At 34.3% G+C, this 21,909-nt stretch overlaps 2 protein-coding genes and 1 long non-coding RNA gene across 14 annotated transcripts; 2 read left to right on the forward strand and 1 right to left on the reverse strand.

The window, feature by feature from the left end:
• Positions 1-3,440: 3,440 nt before the first annotated feature.
• On the reverse strand, positions 3,441-6,595 carry LOC110807514 (Thioredoxin z). Of its 2 annotated transcripts, XM_022032658.2 has the most exons (4): positions 6,294-6,587; positions 5,843-5,965; positions 4,151-4,231; positions 3,441-3,814 (listed from the first exon to the last, which is right to left on the reverse strand). In XM_022032658.2, the coding sequence occupies exons 1-4, from the start codon at positions 6,516-6,518 to the stop codon at positions 3,698-3,700; spliced, it is 546 nt and encodes a 181-aa protein (XP_021888350.1). In that variant the 5' UTR covers positions 6,519-6,587; the 3' UTR covers positions 3,441-3,697. The 2 variants fall into 2 exon arrangements, with proteins under 2 accessions (XP_021888350.1, XP_088066022.1); XM_088209896.1 differs by lacking the exon at positions 4,151-4,231 and having other exon boundaries at positions 6,294-6,595.
• Positions 6,596-7,458: 863 nt separating this feature from the next.
• Positions 7,459-16,502, forward strand: LOC110820686 (uncharacterized). Of its 10 annotated transcripts, XR_015813829.1 has the most exons (5): positions 7,468-7,833; positions 11,749-11,876; positions 15,357-15,441; positions 15,782-15,861; positions 16,003-16,502. It is a non-coding gene; the product is annotated as an uncharacterized LOC110820686 (long non-coding RNA). The 10 variants fall into 10 exon arrangements; XR_015813830.1 differs by having other exon boundaries at positions 7,459-7,833; positions 11,749-11,870; positions 15,357-15,861; XR_015813832.1 differs by having other exon boundaries at positions 7,459-7,833; positions 11,749-11,861; positions 15,357-15,861.
• Positions 16,503-17,570: 1,068 nt separating this feature from the next.
• LOC110820702 (NADPH:quinone oxidoreductase) lies at positions 17,571-20,861 on the forward strand. Of its 2 annotated transcripts, none has more exons than XM_022050284.2 (3): positions 17,571-17,729; positions 17,876-18,067; positions 20,361-20,861. In XM_022050284.2, exons 1-3 carry the CDS (start codon positions 17,633-17,635, stop codon positions 20,663-20,665), a joined length of 594 nt encoding a protein of 197 aa, XP_021905976.2. In that variant the 5' UTR covers positions 17,571-17,632; the 3' UTR covers positions 20,666-20,861. The 2 variants fall into 2 exon arrangements, with proteins under 2 accessions (XP_021905976.2, XP_088065128.1); XM_088209002.1 differs by having other exon boundaries at positions 17,593-17,729; positions 17,845-18,067.
• Positions 20,862-21,909: the final 1,048 nt, after the last annotated feature.

Here is a 21,909-nt window from a genome sequence, read left to right on the forward strand (position 1 = left end):
ACTTGCATTAAGGATAAAAAATAAGGTAGGTTCTAATTAGATCGTACCGATCTAAATCATATTTGCTTTTATAAAAAAAAAAAAACAAAACAAAATCGGATTTGGGACGATTTTACTATATCAATATAAATATGATTATATTTTTAGTAATAATAAAATAAAAAATAAATTTATTAATATATATATAATAATATGTGTTAATTATATTTATCAATATAAATGTAATTATATTAATTAATATAATATATTCTACTTATTTACGTAAGTATAAATATATTTTAAACGGAGGTTAAACTTGAAATCTGTTATTTTTTTTTTGTAAATTTGAATTCAAACTAACTTAAATCCGAACTTTAAAGAAAAAAAAAATTATTTAAAAATATATTTACTAATAAAATGTAATATAAACCAAAATTTATGGAACAAATTGGTAAGTAATTTATATATTTAAAAACAAACCAAGAGAGACTTTACAATCTCTTACCATCTTACCTTTATGAAAATCAAATCATATACTACGAAAGTAGCAAATGGCAGCTGCTGATATCTTCTGTGTGTGTGTGTGTGTGTATATATATATGTATATATAATATTTTTTTAATGACCCTTTTTGCCCTTGTTTTTATTCTACGTAAAGAAATGAATAACAACAGACAATCAACTTGTTTAACATTCATTTTGCCTTGGGAAATTGTTCTGAACGTATATACATTGGGATCTGTCACTGATTCGATAAATCTTGACCAAAACCTCTGACGCCTCCCCACCCTCTATGTCCCACATCGTTTATAAAACGGGAGACTCTAATCTCCCTCTCCCCATCAACTTCTCCATTATTTAAACCCCACAAATCAGCTCCTCCCACCGGTTAATCCTCTCAAAATTCAAACCCATTTCCCCTTTCGATCTTCTTCTTTCTTGTTTCTTCTCGTTCTTTCTTGGGTTATCGTTGGCTGTCGTTACGGTGGGGGTGGCGAGCAGATGATCGGTGCTCTTACTGTGCTGATTATAGCCAGATGGTAAGGTGTTTGAGCGGAATGAGTGTTCTGGTGCTGGCGGTTCTAGCGGCGTCTATGGTGGTCCTGCCGTTGATGTTGCCGCCACTTCCTCCTCCGCCGTTGATGCTTTTGTTCTTTCCTGTTGGGATCATGGCTGCGCTCATGATGCTCGCTTTTTCTCCCGCTGAGGTTGTTGTTGATGCAAACGTCGTCGTTTAAACAGTTGGAGAATTAGTCGGAAGGAGGTCGCTGCGTTTAGAGACTTGTCGTCTGTCGTTTTTAGGTCTTCATAAGGATTCTATATATACATATATATATATATATTTTTTTTTTGTTTTTTTTTGTATACATTTATTTTGTTGTTTAATTCAGCACTAATCTCCCAAATGCTGGAAAATTTAAGTTTTTTTATGTTAAAATTTTTTCAAGTTAGATAGATCAATTTATGCACCAAATATATTTAATAAATAAATAAAGTAAACATATAAAAATAAATTAATCACACGAGCGTAAATTAATTTACGACTTGTAAATTAAATGCATCGTGAAAAATTCAAGAGAGAATGAAAAAGAGATTGCAAAATTAATTTAGAGAGGTTTAGCCAACAATCTCGTGTTTACATCTTTTACTCAAGTTTTCTACCATTACTAACAAAATATGATAATAATAAGTTTTCTCGGTATCTAACTTACCATATACGTATTTTTTTTACCCACACAAACTAATCTAAGAGTATTTCTTACACTTTTTTTTTTAGTTATATCTAGTTTTCTTGGTGTATAACTCTATCTTATATTAAGTTTCTTACAAACATAAAATATTATAATAAGAATCTTCGATTTTCTCTCAAAGAATATGTGTAATAATTTCGTATTTTAAAATAACGGTCAAGAAGGAAGATAAAATTTCTACGATTAATTTTTAAATTTTTTTTTTTAAAAAATAAGTAGATAAATAATATTGAAAATTATAAGGAAGTTCGGAAAATAATTCCAAGAAGTTTCGCTGTAGAAGTGTGTATGCATTCTTTTTTAGGAATTTCAAACCTTACTCAAGGAAAAATAAGATTTTTACTTTGATTTTTCTCTCAAATCTTTCAAAAGAAGAAATGGATGAAAAGTATTTAAAAACTTAAAGAAATTTTAGAAGATCAACTCAAAAAATCCCCCTTTTAAGAGTAAATATGGAAGGAAAAACATATATTACATATTCAAAAGTAGTTCGAAGAGAAACATGAGAATTTTACTTGATTTTTAATTTGATTTATCTAAAGGGTTGTTTAAATAAAGAAAAAACAACGTATACATACAGATTAAAAAAAAAAATCATTAGTCACAAAGAGAATTTCATATATGAAATTTGAAGTTCAAAGATTTATGCTCTCAAAAATTTCGACAATATGATTTTGTAGTGACACATCGTGTGATATATTAAACGTTATATTAAGGTCCAAGAGTATTTTTTACTATATTTGTGAATGTCTTTTTTTTCGCAAGTAATATTAAAAAATACGATTATATATTTTGTATGTTTCTGAACATGTTTCTTCTGATATAAAAATTATTTCTTTACGATATAAAATCTTCAATTCCTCTTTTATCTCGCCTTTTTTTTTATTCTACTTAATTTCATCATCTTTTTACTTTTCTTATCTATCGTCTTTTTCACGTTATATTCTATTTTTCAAATCTTGTTTTCTTTCTTTTCATTTTAGCTTCACTTGTCTTTTACGAACTTATTCAACAAATATTATTACAATCTCATTGATTTCTCATTCCTAAAGCTCTCTCTTTCTCACTATTTTCCCTTAATGTTCACCCCAAAAAACACCAATTGTTCGATTATCTTTTTTAGCTTCCTCACCATATGTTCATTTCCTCTTCTATTTGGCTTTAGGCAAAATCAAAGCTTCGTAATCTACTTTTGCTCTTCTCCTCTTGTGTTAACCTTGTTGTATCTTTGCTTTATTCACTACTCACCTTGCCATCTTTCGATTGTCTCCCCAAGCAACATATAAAAAAACACATTGGATATTTGATCAACAAGTTCTACAAATAGTTGTAAGTTTCATTTTCTTTTTCGAAAACAAAATAAGTAATAGATATATTTGTTTTCAAATAAACGAACGATCGAGTAGAATGAGATCTAAGAACCATTTTCATAAGAGAGTGAAAAGATAGAGAATTAAGATTTAGAAATGCTAAAGAAGAAAACATGGAATAGATGATGAAGAATAAATTAATTTTTCAAACAATACTTAAAAGGTTCTTATAGTTTTTCGATTAAAACTTGGTTGTATTAGTCTTTCGAAACAATGCTAAAGATTTGAAAACTAAACTAGGTATTTAGCATAATACGTTCTAGTTCTGTATGTAATAGTATAAGTTTAAATTATAATGCAATTTAGTCTTAATTTTTTAATGTAATTTGACACTTAAACAAGTAAAATTATCTTTGAAGTTTCATTTTTTAATAATTTTTTAAACAAGTAGGTACAATTTCTTTCTTCCTTGGATGTAGTAACTCTCTTAATCAAGCAGTTGTACTTACAATTCCATCTATACATATATCAATTACAAAATTGTTTAATCAAGACTACAACAACACTTGAAAGTACACGAGTAACAACTTCCTACAAAATTTTCGTACTGGTTACAAAAGTCGAAGCCGTCTTATCTGTTGCACAAGAGATGTTCCTTTACATCTCCTTATCGAGGATATCTCGCATCATTTGTATTGGAATCAGCCCCTCCGTCCGGATTGCATCTTTGGTCGGATCTGGACTAATAAAAAAAAGGGTTGGCAAACCGCGAACCTGAGACACGAGAAGATAAATATGTTTCCTCATTTGACTCAGATTCTAAGAAGAATTTTAATTAGAAATTGAAGTTCGTAAAAAAAAAAAAAAATTGCAGCCATTTCAAAATTAAAACCAAATCCGAGTAGAAACTCGAAAATGTAGGTTCTAAAACAGTCCATTACAATTAGGTTCTAACACCATAGAAATCAGAAGAGTCTGAAATCAATATATAAGCAAAAATATCTCAAGAACACACCTGGAAATATATATATGAATGAGTAGTGGTACTGCAGGTCAATCGAATAAAAAAGAACTACGGCCCAGAAGAAATAGCTAAAATTCTGAACTTACCTGCATGTCCTTTGCAAATTCATACTCCTCATCCGTATCGACTTTCACAATCATTGCATTGTTCTCATACTCCACTGCGAGCTGCATTATGAACTCAAACTAGAGATTGACACTTCCAAAAGGCCATAACAACAAGCTGGTTATGAAAAGCTTTGGTTAAAAAGACCACATGTTTTAGGAACAAATGAGGTGGTTAAATATCTGACTGACTGTTAAAGTTAAAAGTTCTTCATAATTTTATTAATATATAACTTGATCTCATTATCTGTTGAAATAAACCTTCTTTCTTTTCAAAAAAATTTGGACCTATAATATCAAGTCTGGCATGAAAACAATTGTAAAGTCTTCCAAGGTAGATCTTAATCTTTTCCCCCCAGGATCAGGTCTGTTCAGCTTTAAACCCTCACTATTTTGTTAAGGGTCGACCTCTCTTCAATGGAAGAATTCGGGAGAGTCAATAGACATTCTGACTAACAATTTCTCATAAATAGTTCTTTTCTGAATGAGTGCCACATAATTTTTGCCTTGTAACTCATATTACATATTTCTGTTGATATCACAGTATGTTACAAGTATGGCCTCCAAAAATATGATTTAATCATGCCCAAGAGAAGCATCGAGCATAATGAAACTTATCTCTTGACCTCCTTGTATGATTCAATCATTTTCACAAACTTGCAAACGCCTAAACTTCCCCAGTTGAAATTAATACAAATCCTTTAGTCAAGAGTCATAACTAAGAAACCGTGTATTGAAACTCATAAAAGTTCATAAATGAGATACAAATTTGCTTTGCGCAAAACTTCACAGAGAAACGGACCTTAAGATTCCTTCACATTTATAACGCGGTGAAGCAAAAAAAAAAATTGTGAGGGAAGGAAAAAAGAAACAACAAACTTGTTAATTGTCAAAGGCCAAGCTGTCTCGTTTGCATTTGAATAATCTTTGGTTTTAAACCCTGGAAGTTGTCTTTGCATCTTACTTCATACCCCTAGTTCATTTGATTTACTAAATTGGATAGCAATGCACATATGGGGAAGCAACATTCAAGAAGCTCTACATGTTCAGCATCAGACTCTTGTCATTCTACCTGTCTATAAATGATGATGCACAAAGAATTATCCTGACTTCTAGGCTTGCATCTCAATGTCTAATTGCACCTACACCAAGGCCAGAGATAGCACTAGATTTCTGTTTTGCAGTCAAGCTTAGATTTATTCAGGCAGCCTCCATATACCATAGGCACAAACACTTGTATTACACAATTCACACCAAAAACTGTGATCAAATACTATGACTATTACCTCAAGGCCAAATCTATTCTTCACTTATTAGATCTTTTTGAAATAAAAAGATAAAAAGTATATTAAATCTATAGCACCAATGGGGTGCAACCCGAATACAAAAGATATTTATAGATAAGTAAGATTATCTATGGCATGTCCAAGATCCTCCACCCTATACATGTCATGGCCCAAAAAGATAGTCAAAATAATGACATCATCAATTCCTAATCTTCGACGTATCACTCTCCACGCCATCAAAAACTCTTTACATATGAAATGTTCTGTGATCATTCCTCTGGGTACACAAAATTGTAAAATTGCATAAACATTGAGAAAAATGAAAAAGAAAAAGGAAAAAAAAGAGCTAAAAAGGATGTAAATAATTCTGAAGAAACATTAACACTACCATCTCAAGTTCTTGAGCCATCAAGATACAGGGTCCACACCATGTTGCGTAGAAATCAATAATTAGCGGCACATTCCTCTCCCCCTTCACCAGATCCTGCACTTCTTGTGCTGACAACTTTTTCTGGTCAAACCAAACAGCATAAGACGTATTAAAACCTCACATTTCAGGAGAAAAACAGAACAGACGATTAGCTAATAGCCAAAGCCCCTCTTAGAATCCCAAACAAAATTTTTCCTTTCTCAGTCTGGGGACAAACTCACTGTACTAATGCTCACAAATTTCACGGAAAACAACATTTTTACCACAAAAACAAAAAGCAATAAGTAGAACGTAGAGGATAACGCAAACCACATTTAATGGGTACTCTGCGAACAAGAAAAAAGTTCATGGCATTTCCCGGGGAAAAAATCAAAAGGAAGAGCTGAAGGCGGAAAATAAAGAAACATACCACAAGATAGTCTTCTCTGACGTACTTGCCGCGAGATGGAGTACAAAACAACCTTCTGGGCTGCGTCGACAGGGAAGAGGGTCTGTTCTGAGTGATGGCAATGGTAGTTTTAGCAGAGAAAAGTGGGTTCTGTTGATGGCTTCTCAAGAAACATCGATACGGTGAGTTCTGTGAAATCTGAAATGGTGAGACATGAAACGAGCAAATGGCTTGCAGCAGCGCCATTTTTTTTTTAGAGAGATTTCTGAATGGGTTTTAGGAGGGGAGAAGGAGAGAAATATTGAAGATATCAATTGGGACTTGTTTGGATGCTGGGGGAATTTTATCCATACGCTGGAAATTAGAATTCTCGTGGAGTATAATCCAAGTTTGGGTTTGGATAACCCTCATATGCTTATCCCCTTTTTGAGTTCCTCTATTTATATAAGAAAAGATATTTATAAATTTATTTTATTATAAGTTAATTAAGCCATCGAAAATTAATTTTTATTTTAATTTAATTTATTATTTCGGAGTAATTGGACAGACCGATAATTTTAATTAATGCTTAGAAGAGTTTCACAAAACACGAGACTTCAAAAAATAATTCACTATTTATTATTTAAAAATAAAAATTTGAGTATAAAATTGTGATAACGAAAGAAAAATAAAATTTTAAAAATTTTTTAAATTTTTTTTAAAAAAATCATAAAATTAAATCAATAATTATAAACGTACGAAAAGAAACGAGTAGCTCGAACTATTATAGGAGCGCTCAACAATATGCGATTATAAATTTAAATTTCGAGTGATCTTTCTTTTTTCACTGTCGAAACTTTTTGAACTATTCGAGAATCAACCTTCACTGTACTATGCTCTTCGATCTTAAATACGATATAGAGCAAAAATCTAACGATATCTCATTGTTTCTACTAGATATGACGACCGACAACTGTTAATCCGTTACGAGAACATAATCAAAACAGCGCTAGAAAAATCTCGTGGGACTGCGCCATAACTCACTTCCCCTCCGACATTAGACTACTTCATTAATTTTTAAATACAACAACATGTATTAATTTTGTGTTAGATATAAAATTCAAAACTAAAATTTGTATTTAATACTGGTATTTACAGTTGAAATGTGGGTCCCGTGCATTGATCCATCAGCCATGACAGTCCCGTGACTTTAACTACCCCCCACCGTACGATCCGTTATTGGCGCTCTCCTTCTTCTCCCATTTTGATCCCCCTCCAGAAACATCACCAAACCCTAACGTTCCCCCCACCCGTGGGATCATGTTCAACGACGACATTGGTCCCGGCCGTCGAATCTCAGGAACGCAGCAATGGTCGAGCAAGTATCGTTGTTGTCCTCTCTAGTCGTTAGCGTTGTCAGATTTTGCAACAGATCTCCGGTTTGCCATGGAACTACCATCGAAGAAAGGCCGAGACTTTTAAGGGTTTTCAAGTGATTTTGGGTTCTTAGTATGTCTGATTTAGTGGTCCGTACTGGTCGGCTTCAGCAACGATACGAGGGTTGTTATCGCCTTGTTGCCGGGTATTGTTAACCACCCCTTACCACTTCTTCTCATATACATACACATGTACATATAACTATATATGCATATATCGATGTCTGTATGTGTCTATGTTCTTGTGGGTTGATTGGCTGCCTTCTGTTGATTATTTGGTGCACATCCTTGGCCTTTTGCATTTGTTTTCTTGCGGTTTTTCCACTGTGAATATGTGCTTATATAAGCCTGAGGTTTATATTTCAGCTGTTTGAATGTGACAATACGGAGATTATTAATACATAACTTGACTCAAAAAATAAGTGATGTTTATACATTGTTTATATAACATACACAAATTGAAGTATACATTGTTATAGATTAGGCTGGAGATAAAACTGATAGGATATCTCCAACATGGGGAGCCTTGGGGTTGAAGTTGTTCGTTGATGTTAACAAGGCTCTTCAAGAGAAGTGACTATGGAGGTTTATGAAGGAGCAAGTAAGCTTTTGGAGGAGAGTGATATGCGCCAAATTCAACATGGAAGGAAGAGGATGGTTCACAAGTTGCCCATCTAGGCTTCATGGCACTAGGATCTAGAAGAACATTTGTGTGGGGAGAGACTCTAGAGTTCCAGGATTATATTAACTGGTGGGTGGAATACGGTGAAATGGGTTGTTTGTGGCATGATAAGTAGCTGTATCTCAGGATGCTTAAGTCTTAATTCCTCATATCTATGCTATCGCTTGACACAAGGAGGCCTCAATCCAGGAGTCTTTTTATGTCTCGTTGAGGAATGATGCATGGGGCGTGGAGATCACTAGGAATCTTAATGACTTGGAAATCAACAAGTATGAGGCTCTTTTTCGTACCCTCTCCAGATGTATTCTTGTTGGGATCGGGAATTACCTCATTCGGAGGCTCAATGCTAGGGGGAATTTTCTCTGTTAAATCCTTCTATTACCACTTGGCCAAGAGAGAGGAAATATGCACTGATTTTCCTTGTAAGAAGAGTTGAAAATTTAAAGCATCACTTAGAGTGGCTTTTCTTGCTTGGGAGACAACTAAATAGTGCACTTTAACCTTGTATAAGAAGATTTGGAAGGACAAGATTCTGGCTAATGGTTATTCTTTGTGCAAGAGGGATATAGATCATGCAAACATATCACATTTTAGTGTCTATTTGCTTATAGATTGTGAACTCTTTCTTATAGCCTCTTGGGTATAAGAAAATGGATTACTACTTGTATCACCTCGGTGTCTTATGCGGTAGTCATAAATGGAGAACCTTCAGAATTTTTTAGGCCTGCAAACGGATTGAGACAAGGGGACCCATTATCACCACTTTTGTTTATTGTGGTAATGGAGGCTTTGAATAGAATACTTCTAAAAGCTAGGGAACTGGACTTTTTTTGGGGCCTGCACGTTGGTGATGGAAGCTGTAAGGAGGAGATCGCACATCTATTTTTTGAAGATGACGTCTTTCTTTTCTGTAAACTGGAGAACACCGCGGTGATGAGTATCAGATGTATTTTTATGGGTTTTCAAGTGGTTTCTGGTCTGAAAATAAATTTGGTAAAATATGAATTTATAGAGATGGGTGATATGGAGCAACATTTGAATTTGGCTGAGGTTATGGGCTGTAAATCATCAAATTTTCCTATTAAGTGCCTTGGGTTACCTCTGGGTGCCAATCACAAAGATCAAAGGGTTTGGGAACCGGTTATCAGCCATGTTGAGAGGAGACGTACTGGTTGGAGATGGGGGTTGCTCTCTAAAGGAAGCCGTTTGACTTTAGTAAAAAACACACTAAGCAACTTGCCAATTTATTACCTATCTTTGTTTACTATTCCAGCTAGTGTTGCTAAAAAATTGGAAGCTATACAGTCAAAATTTCTTTGTGGTGATTCTGTGGATGCTAGAAAGTTTCATTTGGTCGTTTGGAATGAATTGAAAAAACCTTTATAGAAAGGTGGATTAGGGATTCGGTCTTTGATTGAGATGAATCAAGCTTTGCAGGGTAAATGGTTATGGAGATTCATGAATGAGGATAACGCTATGTGGAGGAAAATGACTGCCTCTAAATATGGGGTGGATGCGTTTGGGTGGCTGACTCTTGGGGGGCAGAGGACTCACAGTAAATGTTTGTGGAAAAAAATTGAAATGGGCAAAGCAAATTTTATGAACCAAATTCTTTGAAAGGTTGGTAATGGGTTGCAGATCAGTTTCTGGAATGATGATTGGTTGGAAGGGGGTCCACTCAAAGATAGATTTTCCAATGTTTATGCTATCTCCACCCACAAGGCTGCCCGTGTTTCAGATTGTTTTCAGAGAAATAAGAATGGAAAATGATCTTGGGAGGTGGTGGTGAGTCGTAATTTAAATGACTGGGAGTTGCTGGAGTATGAAAATTTGATGAAGATCGTAGCTGGTATCAATTTGGGCAACAATGTGGATAAGCCTTTGTGGAATATCACAAAAAAAAGGGTGTTCACGGTGAAATCTTGGTACAAAAAATTGATGCAGCATGATGAGTCAGCATAATTGATTGATGGTAAAGAAATTTTTTCCCGTTCAAACAGATTTGGAAGGCTAAGGTGCCTTATCGGGTTTCTATTTTCGCTTGGGAAAGTGTATATTAACAATTGATAAATTAAAGAGAAGGTGTCTCACTTTGGTTAATGCTTGCTACCCATGCAAACAGGCTGAAGAGTCTTGCTGCCACCTTCTGCTTCACTATCCTGCTACTTATCCACTGTGGTGTGGGGTGTACAGATGCCTAGGGATCAGTTGGATTATGTCGGGATCGGTAAGGGAGGAGATTGGGGCTTGGAAGAGTTTAAAAAGCTGCTTTTTTTTTGGTAGACATTATTCCTCTTAGTATTTTGTGAGTTGTATGGAAAGTTAAGGAATTGTAGAGCTTTTGAAGGAATTGAGGATACAAAGGGTTTTGATGACTGAAAAATTGATGGCTTAGGACCCTAGAATTTTTGCTTTCAGGTCATCCTCCAATTATGGTCCAAATGTTTAGGAACACTTTCTGTTTGGAGGATTAAGCTGTAAATAATTGTACATGAACTGCACCATTTGGTGCTTATAGCAATACATATTATACTTTTACTTCAAAAAAAAAAAAAAGTCTCGTGGGTATTAATTAGGTGATAGTCTCTTAGGTATTAATTAGGTGATGGTTGGTACAAGGGATGAGATTTAGGCATGCAATGGATCAGTAAAGTGAAGAACTCGGCCAACCTTATTCCTTTGGCTACAGTGATTTGGAAAGAAAAAAACATGAGAGCTTTCAAGGGTATACAAGCTAATTTTAATAGTCTCATAAGTACATGGTTCTGGACCCTAGGTTGTTTAAGAGTCATCATCTTTATTTTTGTGAAGATCTTGGGGAACTGATTGATATTTTGCTAAATATGTAAATATTTTTGTGTATAGGTTTGACCCGCTTGGCGCCTATAGATAGATATTACTTTTATTTCAAATAGAGAAACCGATAGGAGATCAATCTCTGGCGACTGTACATTTGATTTCCACTCTCTATAGTGAGGGGTTTAATTCTTCTGATTCTCATTGGTATTATTAGGAGGAAGGAGGTAAGTCTTTGTGGGGCAGCCTATTTATGCTGAGTGTTGGTGATTTGGTTCGGAAGAGAAATCTTTGGTGTTTATTTTTCCCCTTCTATGTTTCTCTGGGACAGGCTTCCCCTTTTGGTGTCTTTTTGCACTAAGGTACATAGACATTTTTAAAGATTGTTCTTTGTCTGCTTTATAGAGATTAACCAACTATTCTTTATTTAATTGTCCAAGTTCTTATCCTATGTTTCCTTTTCTTTTTTCTTTTGTGAGGATGGCTAGTCCTTTGTTTTCCTTATTCTGTCTCTATTTTTAATAATGTTACTGTATCTCTCATTTTTTTCCCTTCACCATTTATGAGGTGTTCTTGATTTCAGGGTTATCCTTTAAAACCCCCATTTTGGCTGAGAACTTGAGTCCCATGGAATTTAAAGAAATTCTCCGTCGTGCGGCATGGCTTCTTACAATATCTGCTTCTAATTCCTTCATGGTTAAATGGGTTGGGGTATTATTATATTTTATTATCAATTTTACCATACTGCCCTTGATTAGCCTTGAGTCTACCATCCATGAATTTTGTAGATATCACGGCTGAGCCATCTACTATTTGGAATTGAGTGTTACTGTTCTTTGGCTCTCCTTAGCATGGATTATTAAAAATTCTCATTTAGAGAGGGTAATGTCTCCTTTGTTAGAACCTGAATGTTGATATGACTAAGCTTTGCCTCAAAGCCTGCAATGAGTTCAAAGATTCTTTCTCTTTTGAGAAAGCTTATGACAACTGCATTTTTATCACTGCATTTCATCTTACTATTTTGATAATAATCCATTTCAAGCCACAAAATTTTATTGTATTCTGTGAGAGTGTATTTAAAAAAATGTGTTCTGTGAGAGAGTGAACCTTCCTTAGTAGCTGATATTTTAGTCTTAATTTGGTAGGTTAGAGCAGTATCTTTTGTTTAGAGTATGTTTGGCAAATAGCTTTATAAATCTCTCTAGTAGTTGTGAGAAACATGCAATTCCTACAGATTTCAATTTGCTTTGTATTCCAAAGCCAAATGGCTAGAGTCTCATCCTGTTCATTGAACTTTCTTTTGGTTTTGGACTTTTTCCAGTTAGATGACTCAATATTCATTTTCTGCTGAGAAATATTCTCAGGATAAGTGATCACTGAAGATAGTTTTTCAATTCGATCGCTAATGTTCCACAGTCGTGGAATTCAATAGTGGTAACGTAAGGTTTGAGGAACTTCCAAAGATTTCTTGAATTTTTGTAGAAAAGGAAAAAGGAAGTCGAAGAAGGGTTTTTGGCCACAAGGGCCTATAATCAACAATGAAGGATGATGATGAGTTTTTCACTTCAGCAATGAAGGCTATGGAAAAAGAAGGTTCAGCAATCAGGGCTGTAAAAAATCCAGAGAGTGGATTGCTTGATATGATGTGAAAATAAATCTTTCTTATTCACAAATAAACAGTACACAATAAATGCCTTTTATTTAGTTGTCATGTTTATCCATGTCCTCCAGGATTCTTGTTAACATTTGAAGGACCTTGAGTTCCCTTTTATTGAGTGTTTCGTTAGCTCAAACTCCTACTTACATTTTTCATAGCATCTATGGACATTGAGTTTCCGAAGTTCATAGCGAAATTGTTTTTTTAATATGTTTCATTTTTTAATAGAAAAATAGGTATTATTAAGAAGAAGAAGAGAACATTACAACAAAAACAACGGATAAGGTATCCAGCTGAAACAGAAGAAAAAATAACAATGGAAAGCAAAAATTAGACAACGCAGATAATCTTAGGTTTCTCTTTGGAGGATTAACCTGGACTATTAACATTTCCCTTAATTTAGAAAGATTAATCTACTGAAGATTGCTCAATTATAATCGAGGAAGCTCAAGTATCCTTGTGTTTAATAACTAATATTCAGGAAGCAGAAAACTCATGATTATTGATACTCGAGGTGTTAGTCTAATCTTTGATTTTAAGCATTAATTGGCATCAATTTGGAGGATGATAATTTTTGCCTTTAGGGCCAATTGTCTCTATCATAAAGTACTAGTAGCTCTTTTGTCCATTATCATCACAGTCTGGATATAGCAGACAGTCTGGTGAATTCAATAGGTTTGAACTCATATTTTCAACTTACCATTGGATACTTTGAGGGAGTAACTTCTGCAAATGTTTTATCCACTAGGATTGCAAATAGAAACGAAAGGGCTTTCTTCTTGTTATGTTCTAATTAGGTGGAAGGGGCCTTCAAGGGTGTTAGTTAATGCTTGTTAGTTTAAGGGATGGTAAAAGGAAAAGTTTAATGTAAAGACCTAGAATTTAAATGGAAATAAAGTTAGAAATTAAATGCGGAAGCGAAATAATAGAGTAAGGGTTTACATTTCTTACACAATAATTTAGAATGTCCAATAAGAATATGAGAATGTCCCTTCTAAAATAACAAACGGAAGTAAAAAAAAAATAAACAAAAAATAAATAACTAAGCATTCTAAAACGATCTTCATTGACTTTTGAAGAGTGTCCGAGTGGTGGGGACCTCCGGGTGCGACGGCTTCGCCGGTTCTTTTTCACGACTGAGATTTTTTCTTCGGCCAACCGGCACAGAAAAGAATGGTGAATACAATGATCGAAAAATCTCATTAAACGGAAATCGAGAAGGGGTTCATCGGATGGGTTTTGGGACTTTGGCCACGACGGCTCTATTGAGCTTTGCTCGTGGTTTCTGACTCACCCACTGTCCCTTTTGCTCTGATTTGGCCATAGGGGTGCTCTGAATCAAATTCCGAGCGGGTAGAGAAAATTTTTACCTCTTTTGGCAGTTGGCGGTGGTTCCAGTGCGGTGATGATCGATGGTCGACCTCCTTCTCCGACGTCTGGTTTTTTTTCTCCGACGGAGGCTGGCAGCTAGAGTTTTGGTTCCCGTGTGAGGCGAAGTATTTATACTCATCCCATTTTGATTTGAGCCGTCCATCGCGATCAATCTCGTCCGTCCATCGCACTTAAGAAGGAAATGAATCTCAGTCGTCCATCGCGATTTGATCTTGACTGTCCGATCGCATTTGAGGAGAAAATGAATTTGCACCGTCCATCGCGATTGATCTCGAACGTCCGATCGCGTTTAAAAGGAAAACAAATCCGGACCGTCCACGCGCGCGGGATCAATCCTACGTCATTCGATTGCGGGGCATGTGGATCGTCCGCGTGGCACCGACATCAGCGTGCCTTACCACGCGGCGTGCTCCGATTCGTCGGGGTTGCTGACTGGACAATCTTACGTGGCACAATTTTTCCTATTTGCACTCTGATCTTTAGTTTCTAATTTTTTTTTTATAAAAATACCATCCAAACCCAAATTTTCACCTATTTTTTTAAAAATTATTTTCAATTTCATTTCTAACTTAATTTTTCTATAAATTTAATAAAAATTCAAATAAATTAATTTAAAAATAAATTTTTTTATATATTTTAGAATGTTAAAATTGATTCTGACCTAAATTTCGGATTCGGATATTACACTTAATGCAAATTTTGGAATATTATAATATCAAATAGAATACTCTAGTGAGCGTTCAATAGATTATAAACTGCTAGTACCGTAACTTAGATATTGGAAGGATACTTGAAAATGGAAGACGATTTGTTCAACATTCTAAAGTGTCTTCATATTTAAAAAAAAAAAAAACCATTGCAAAGTGTCTTCTCCTCAAGCTGTTATACATGTTAGGGAATGTTGTGAAACAATAATGTTTTATGTTTGATTCCATGAGAGAGAAAATCCTTAGAGAGGTTCTTATTCCATAATGCCTAGGTTGTATGCATAATGGCTCTTGGGATCTTTTTGGCAGTCATGTGTATCTTGCCTTAGAAACACTTGGTGATTGCATATAAATTTTTTCTTTGTACTTTTAGAGTGAGTAATTGTTCATTATTATGCTTTGCATATGATTTGTTTTTTCGTACTATCTGAATAGGGTGGCTGGGAGGATGATGAAACTGTTGAGGAGTCTGCAGCAAGGGAAGCTATCGAGGGAAGCTGGAGTCCGTGGGGATCTAATGGTAAAACTTGTTCATCAGTTTGATATGGACTTTTCTTTCCTTCTGCCCCCCACCCATCGTCCCCAATTTTAATTATACGGTATAACTGTCACGGAGTGTTTCATTTGTTGAGGTTGAGGGTCTTGAAATAGATTAGATATCTATATGATTTTATGCACTTTGTGGAGTGTTAGCTTCAGTATCGGTAGTTTTGGATATCCACGTGATGTGTATGTACATTGATGTTTACATTTAATGGACGTTAGGTTACGTGTTTACTATACTTGCGTTACAGCACCATCATCGCTATCTGATTCCTTTAGCGCTCACTAATATTCTCGTTTTTCTGACACATTCGGAGGTGGATTATCTGCGTAAAGAGAAAAATTGATGACAATGCATGAGGCACTTCATCTTTATTGTTTGATGTCTTGGAGATAGGTCTGTTACTTTTCGGGTATTGAGATTTTGTTCTTTTCTTTTGGGAAGGACAATTGTCTTTGAGAGCTTGCATTCTCCGATTTATTGAGATCCTGTAGTACTAAAAGTAGATAAACTCTTGTTAATGTTTCTGAGTTTCAGGATTTTTTTAGGATATTATCACTTCAAGAGCAAAACTCACCAGGATGAGTTTAGTCCAGAAGGTTTATGTAAAGCTGCAGTGTTTGCTTTGTTTGTAAAAGAGGAGCTCGAGTCATGGCCTGAACAAAGCACCCGAACGAGGCAGTGGCTAACCATTCCCGAAGCAGTTCAAAGTTGCCGGTACCCATGGATGAAGGAGGTCTTGCAGGATTGTTTCTGTAAGTGGTTTGAAGAAAAGATGGCAAGAGGAGGGGATATATCCACTCAAATTTGATTTTGTTAGGTGTGAATAAATCAAAAAACTTTCTAGGGTTTGTTCTTGCATATATCTATATATATATATATATCATTTGGTCAAGAAGAAAAAGGGTATTAATGAGATATAGGTGTTTTTGAACTTCAGATACTTCTCTCTGCCTTCCGATATCTTCAAAATATCCACCCTGTTTCAGATCCTTGATGTTATTTAAATTTAGAACATTATTTCAGGTTTTATTTTATTTTTTTACTAAATTTAATCTTGTAAGTAATTTTTTATTTGATTTTTCACACAGCACATCAATTTAACATTTTTACGTTTTTAACTAAAATAAATGATTGAAGGTAATTCCCTCTTAACGAAAAAAAATTTCATTATTTTCTCTATCTTATTAATAGGGGATAGACAAACAACGTTGACTATTCCGGGTTAACGAAGAAAATTGAACGATGTTTACATCTTCACGATTTCTCATCTAGTTGGAGACTTGATTACAAATGTTCATCAATTACATTCGAATTTACGAAAATTTCGTCTTGAGGGATTTTTTTACAGTAGAGTTAACAATATTTTGAAACTACAATTATATCAACTACATGACAAATAGTAAAAAGTTTAATACGAGAATCGTTTTAAAAGTATAATATAATCATCGCTTATGTTATGGGTTAGTTGAGAGATATTTTCTTGCAGTTATCATGTCAAAACGATAATCTCTCAATGTCAATGTAAGCTTCTCGTATTGAAAAATCAAGATTTTCTGTAGTGAATTCAGTTTGAATACTTAAGATACGATATAATCATTGCTTACGTTATGGACTAGTAGAGAGGTATTTTCTTGCATTTATCATGCCAAGCGACAATCCCTTGACCTTTTAAGTTTCTCTCGTGAAAATCAAAGTTTTTCATTGTGAATCCGGTTTAAATGTTTTGAATTCGAAATATTGTAAAGAAAAATATTTAGAAAATAACTCGACACGAAAGAGAGAAAAAGACCTTAAGAAAGAAGGAAAGTTCACGACTCTACTTGCATTACTCGGATTGTAATTAATTCGAGAAACGAGATTGTCATTAATTTTGCAACTTAATAGTCTTTGTTTTAATTAAAAAAAATATTTTATTATAAGAGAAAGTTAATGAAAATATTTTAAATAAAATAAAATAAATTAATAATCATTTCGTTCCCCTGCGTGAATTTTAAAATAGAACGAAATTACAAAAATGCCCTTAAAGTTTTTGTATTTTTCGTATCTTTAACGGGGGCATTTTAGGAATACGAAAAATTACACAACGTTCTTTCTTCTGACTTTTATAAAACTGGTGGCGATTCCGATTACACGTTTTTGTTCCTGGTTTGTACAGAAGTAGAAAATGGAGGCAGCAACAGCGGCTTCTCCACTCATAAAAGTTGTAGCTCTTTGTGGTTCTCTTCGTAAAGCTTCTTTCAACAGAGGCCTCCTGCGCGCTGGTATACTCTCTCTCTCTCTCTATCTATCTATCTAATCTATATATCCATATATATATATATGTATATATGTTGTCTGTATATGTACTATTACCTGTACATGTGTATATATGTATAGTTTGGCTTTGATCTGGTGGTGATGAGTGCAGCGACGGAGATAAGCAGGCAGTCGATCAACGGATTGCAAATAGAGCAGGTCGACATTTCGGTGCTGCCGATGATCAACACGGATCTCGAGGTCGATGGTACCTTTCCCCCAGTAGTTGAAGCTTTTCGTCAAAAGATTCTCGACGCTGATTGCTACCTATTCGCCTCCCCTGAGTACAACTACTCTGTTACTCGTACTGTCTTTACACTTTGTTTATACATGAATCGAATCAAACAGTGTTTCCTGCATGTTATACTACGCATTTTCGCACGATTACATGAATCGAATCAAACAATCTTCGTAAAATATATGACTAACTTTTTTATTTAATAAAGGCTTGTATGAATTTAGTTTCAGATTCGGTTAACCCAGTTTTTCACTTGTAGTGGACAAAAAGGTGAAAAATAACAGTTTTAGCTTGAGAAAATTACGTCTTCACTAAGTTTTGGCTGGTGCCAGGAAAGGAATGGAATAATTTTTCTAGAAAGATTCTTTTGAGTCAAAGAAAAACAAAGGGATGAAATGCAGGCTATATAAGAAAGAATATATTCTTTATCTTCTCATTTTGTTTGTATACATTTAATATCCTTTTAATTGATTATCTATGTATCACTGGGGGATCAGCGAGTCACTTCAAATTTGATCATTTTTATTTCATAGCGTAGGATGAGGAGGTGGTTAACACTTCATTCAGTGTTGGACCAGCAAAACTCACCTTAATAGGTTAAAGGACTATTAGGATAGTAATGTTACTGATCCATGATACTAACCTCTATGAATATGAATCTGAATCAGTTAATTTTGTAGAATATGAATCTGGTTCACTCAATTTGTAGCTATGATTGGACAGAGCATTTATTCAGTTCCAGCTGTTAACTTCATTGGTATAATAAGATGAAGAGTTTAATCTGGAAATGAGAAAAGAAGGGGGGCAATTTTTAGTTGTGCAGATAAAAGAGAAAAATGAAGGGAATATAAAAATGAATTAGCTGTCTGGACAAGGCATGATCGGGCAGTTCCCCTATTTTTGCCATTGCCAGTGAAGTCTCTCCTCTCCCACGTATGATTCCATTATTTACCTTCTCATTGCAAGGGATGATCATGACTTTTTTAATGCCAATCATAGTCCATTTCCAAAATGGCATTTGCTGGCTTAAGAAAGCAGCATCAGTACAATGTTAGATCTCCTCCTAAAATAAACTTCTGGCCATGACTGATTGACACAAAATTCTGCTCCTCAATTTGTGTTGTCCTTTCCTGGTAATGGTCTTTAGATGGTATACTGCATTCTTTATTCTTTTCCTCTTTGTCAGCTGTGAATCTCAACCAAGAGCTTGCTAATTTAACATTTATGGCTCCCTTTTTGTTGCAGAAATTTCTTCTAGAAAGGAAACTTACTATTAATTTCGGTTGGGTGCTGTTAAAAGATTACTGTTGTCATAAGTAATTGTAGAGTTTGATAATATGTTTCTTGTGAAATGATATTGAAAGTGCTTTACCTAATATTTATGTTTGTAATACTGTTTTGAAGAATTTGATTGTAATATGATTATCACTTCTCCTCAAAAAATAATATGATTATCACAACTAAGAAAAATTTTATATTTTTGAATGTTGAAAATATTTCTATACATTCAATTATATTTTTCAAAACTTTTGGTATATTTGGGAATTAGTTGAGATTTATGAAGTATATTTTTAATAAAAAGAAATATTATTAAAGGGGAGAAAGGAGTTAAAGATGAAAGTAAGAGGACAAGATATCCTTGAAGTAGAAGACAAAAACAAAAGAACCAAGCAAAGTACATTTGGATAGAATAGACACCTAATCCTTATTAATATGCCTTCTGTCAGTATAAAGTATAGAAGTACAGAGGATCGTTACTCAATGTTGGGGATAATGTAGGATAGAGATAGTTGTTATACAGTTGCATTGATTGCGGAGAGAAAAATGTCTTGGACTAGATGGTACCATCTTTTTTTAGGTTTGGATCCTCGGTCCCTTGCTGGTCCCAAGTAGATTGAGAATAAGAAGTACCATGAGCTCTGGGTATGTTAATCCACATGACAAGAGAATTAATATGCCTTCTGTCAGTATGAACCTACACATTTATCTCCTCAGAAATCAATCTCATCTCAGCTCATTTTATTTAAAAGAAGTGTAAGAAAGAAACTGATCATGGTGATTGAATTTTGTCTCAATTTAGATTGTTGAGTACAAAATGTTTGTGATGATGCTGGTGTTGACAGAATAAATGAAGTAGTGGCTCCTCCATGCTGGCATGTTTGGTTTACAATCAAATCTAAGCAAATCCTTAGCTTAGAAGAATTTTGTTTCGATTATGATTGACAATTCTCTTTCCAGTATATCACCTTTATGATTTAGGCTTGTATATGTGAGGATTTTCAATAGAAAATTAAACAGTTTCGTCATCGTTTCCTATCTTCTTATATATATGTATTTTTTCTGTAAATGTTTGAACCAGCACCTCTTAAGAATGCAATTGATTGGGCTTCCAGACCACCAAATGTCTGGGCAGACAAAGCTGCTGCCATTATAAGTGCAGGAGGAAGCTTTGGTGGTGCTCTAGGACAACGTCATCTCCGTCAAATTGGAGTATTTCTTGATTTACATTTCATTAACAAGCCTGAGTTTTTTGTGAAAGCATTTGAGCCTCCTGCAAAATTTGATGCGGATGGCAATCTGATTGATGAGGCTTCAACCAAGAGGTTGAAGGAAGTTCTACTAGCTTTGAAAGCCTTTACTTTGCGACTCAAAGGTAAGTGCTGAAACAATCTGTGAGTGCTTCAGCTGCAATTGATATCTGGTTAATAAATGTAATTCTATTCTTCTGTCGTGAAATATTTTGCATGGTCTTGTGTCCAGTATCTTGTGAGGTTTGTATTGATATGTGCACTGATTTGAGCAAATACTCAGTTTGATGTCCAATTTGAAATACTTTGCATCAATAATATTTGATTGTTTAGTTTGGCTTTTCTAGCAAAAATCAATATCTATCATATATTATTTCATCTATTTATTATCTCTTTAAGTTTTCTTTTTTTTTTTTTTTGATTGCTTTTAGTTCTTTGTTGTTCTTTTTTCCTCTTTTCTCTTTTCACTTCTGTGTTTCTGATTTTCTTATATTTTTTTTTGGTCTACTTATTTTGAATTTTTAGTCTATCATTTCTCTTTATTTTTCATATTAAATTATATATATTTATTGTTGAAAAAATCAATAAATTTTCAAATCCACATTTAATGCACTTGTAGAAAACTGTGATTTTTTTTTGCAGAAGATGACAAAATGAAAATTCATATAAATTTCATGTATAATTTTATATAGGTAAATTGTTATCATTTTAAGGAGAATTTGTAAGTAAATTCTACAAAAATTTTTAATTTGTTTAAAATATATCCAAAGTTTTCTTTCCTTTTCAGTAGATGTAACTCATATTTGGTGGCGCCATAGTAATGCTTTTCTTTTGTTTTCCCTAAGAAAAACTTATATTTATACAATTTTAAGCTATCTAATTATTGTCTCTTTTACTAGTTAATCTTTTGTACTTTTGTTTTCTTTTATTAAGTTAAATTAAATAATTTTCCCATCCGTCTTTTGTTTTAATTATGCCTATTCTCTTACCAACTTTGATTTTTCAACGTTAAAATATTGATCTAGTGGCTTTTAGGCTAGTAGATTCCTTGGGAAAGAAAGTGAGAGTGAGTGCATCACCAAGGAGAAAACAGTGTACTAATCCCTGAAGATCAGAAATATGTCATACACTGTATGGTCATAAGTAGTACCATTGGCATGATATCCAGTTAACAGTTCAAAAGGATGCGAGCCCAATCCAATGCATTATACATAGGAGATTTGGCACGCACATCTGATCTAGACCAACTTGTGCTGGTTGTTGATCACGCCTCATTCGCTAGTCACATCTGCTTAGGCTATTGGTAGAGTATCCTTTGAGGGAAAACCCCCCTCCTATGTTAGACTCGAACTTTCGTGTGAGACTTGGAACCCTCCAGGG

This window comes from Carica papaya, chromosome 8, assembly GCF_054855325.1.
Source record: "Carica papaya isolate Zhongbai chromosome 8, ASM5485532v1, whole genome shotgun sequence".
Taxonomy (NCBI): domain Eukaryota; kingdom Viridiplantae; phylum Streptophyta; class Magnoliopsida; order Brassicales; family Caricaceae; genus Carica; species Carica papaya.

What these genes read in the sequence shown, in the direction of transcription:
- LOC110820702 (XM_022050284.2), top strand. Translation starts at nt 17,633, where the DNA reads ATGGAGGCAGCAACAGCGGCTTCTCCACTCATAAAAGTTGTAGCTCTT. An exon ending in CAGAGGCCTCCTGCGCGCTG is followed by an intron (nt 17,730 to 17,875) that starts GTATACTCTCTC and finishes TGATGAGTGCAG; the next exon opens with CGACGGAGATAAGCAGGCAG. An exon ending in GTACAACTACTCTGTTACTC is followed by an intron (nt 18,068 to 20,360) that starts GTACTGTCTTTA and finishes TGTTTGAACCAG; the next exon opens with CACCTCTTAAGAATGCAATT.
- LOC110807514 (XM_022032658.2), bottom strand. Translation starts at nt 6,518, where the DNA reads ATGGCGCTGCTGCAAGCCATTTGCTCGTTTCATGTCTCACCATTTCAG. An exon ending in TGGCTCAAGAACTTGAGATG is followed by an intron (nt 4,232 to 5,842) that starts GTAGTGTTAATG and finishes TTCATAATGCAG; the next exon opens with CTCGCAGTGGAGTATGAGAA. An exon ending in AATTTGCAAAGGACATGCAG is followed by an intron (nt 3,815 to 4,150) that starts GTAAGTTCAGAA and finishes CTCGTGTCTCAG; the next exon opens with GTTCGCGGTTTGCCAACCCT.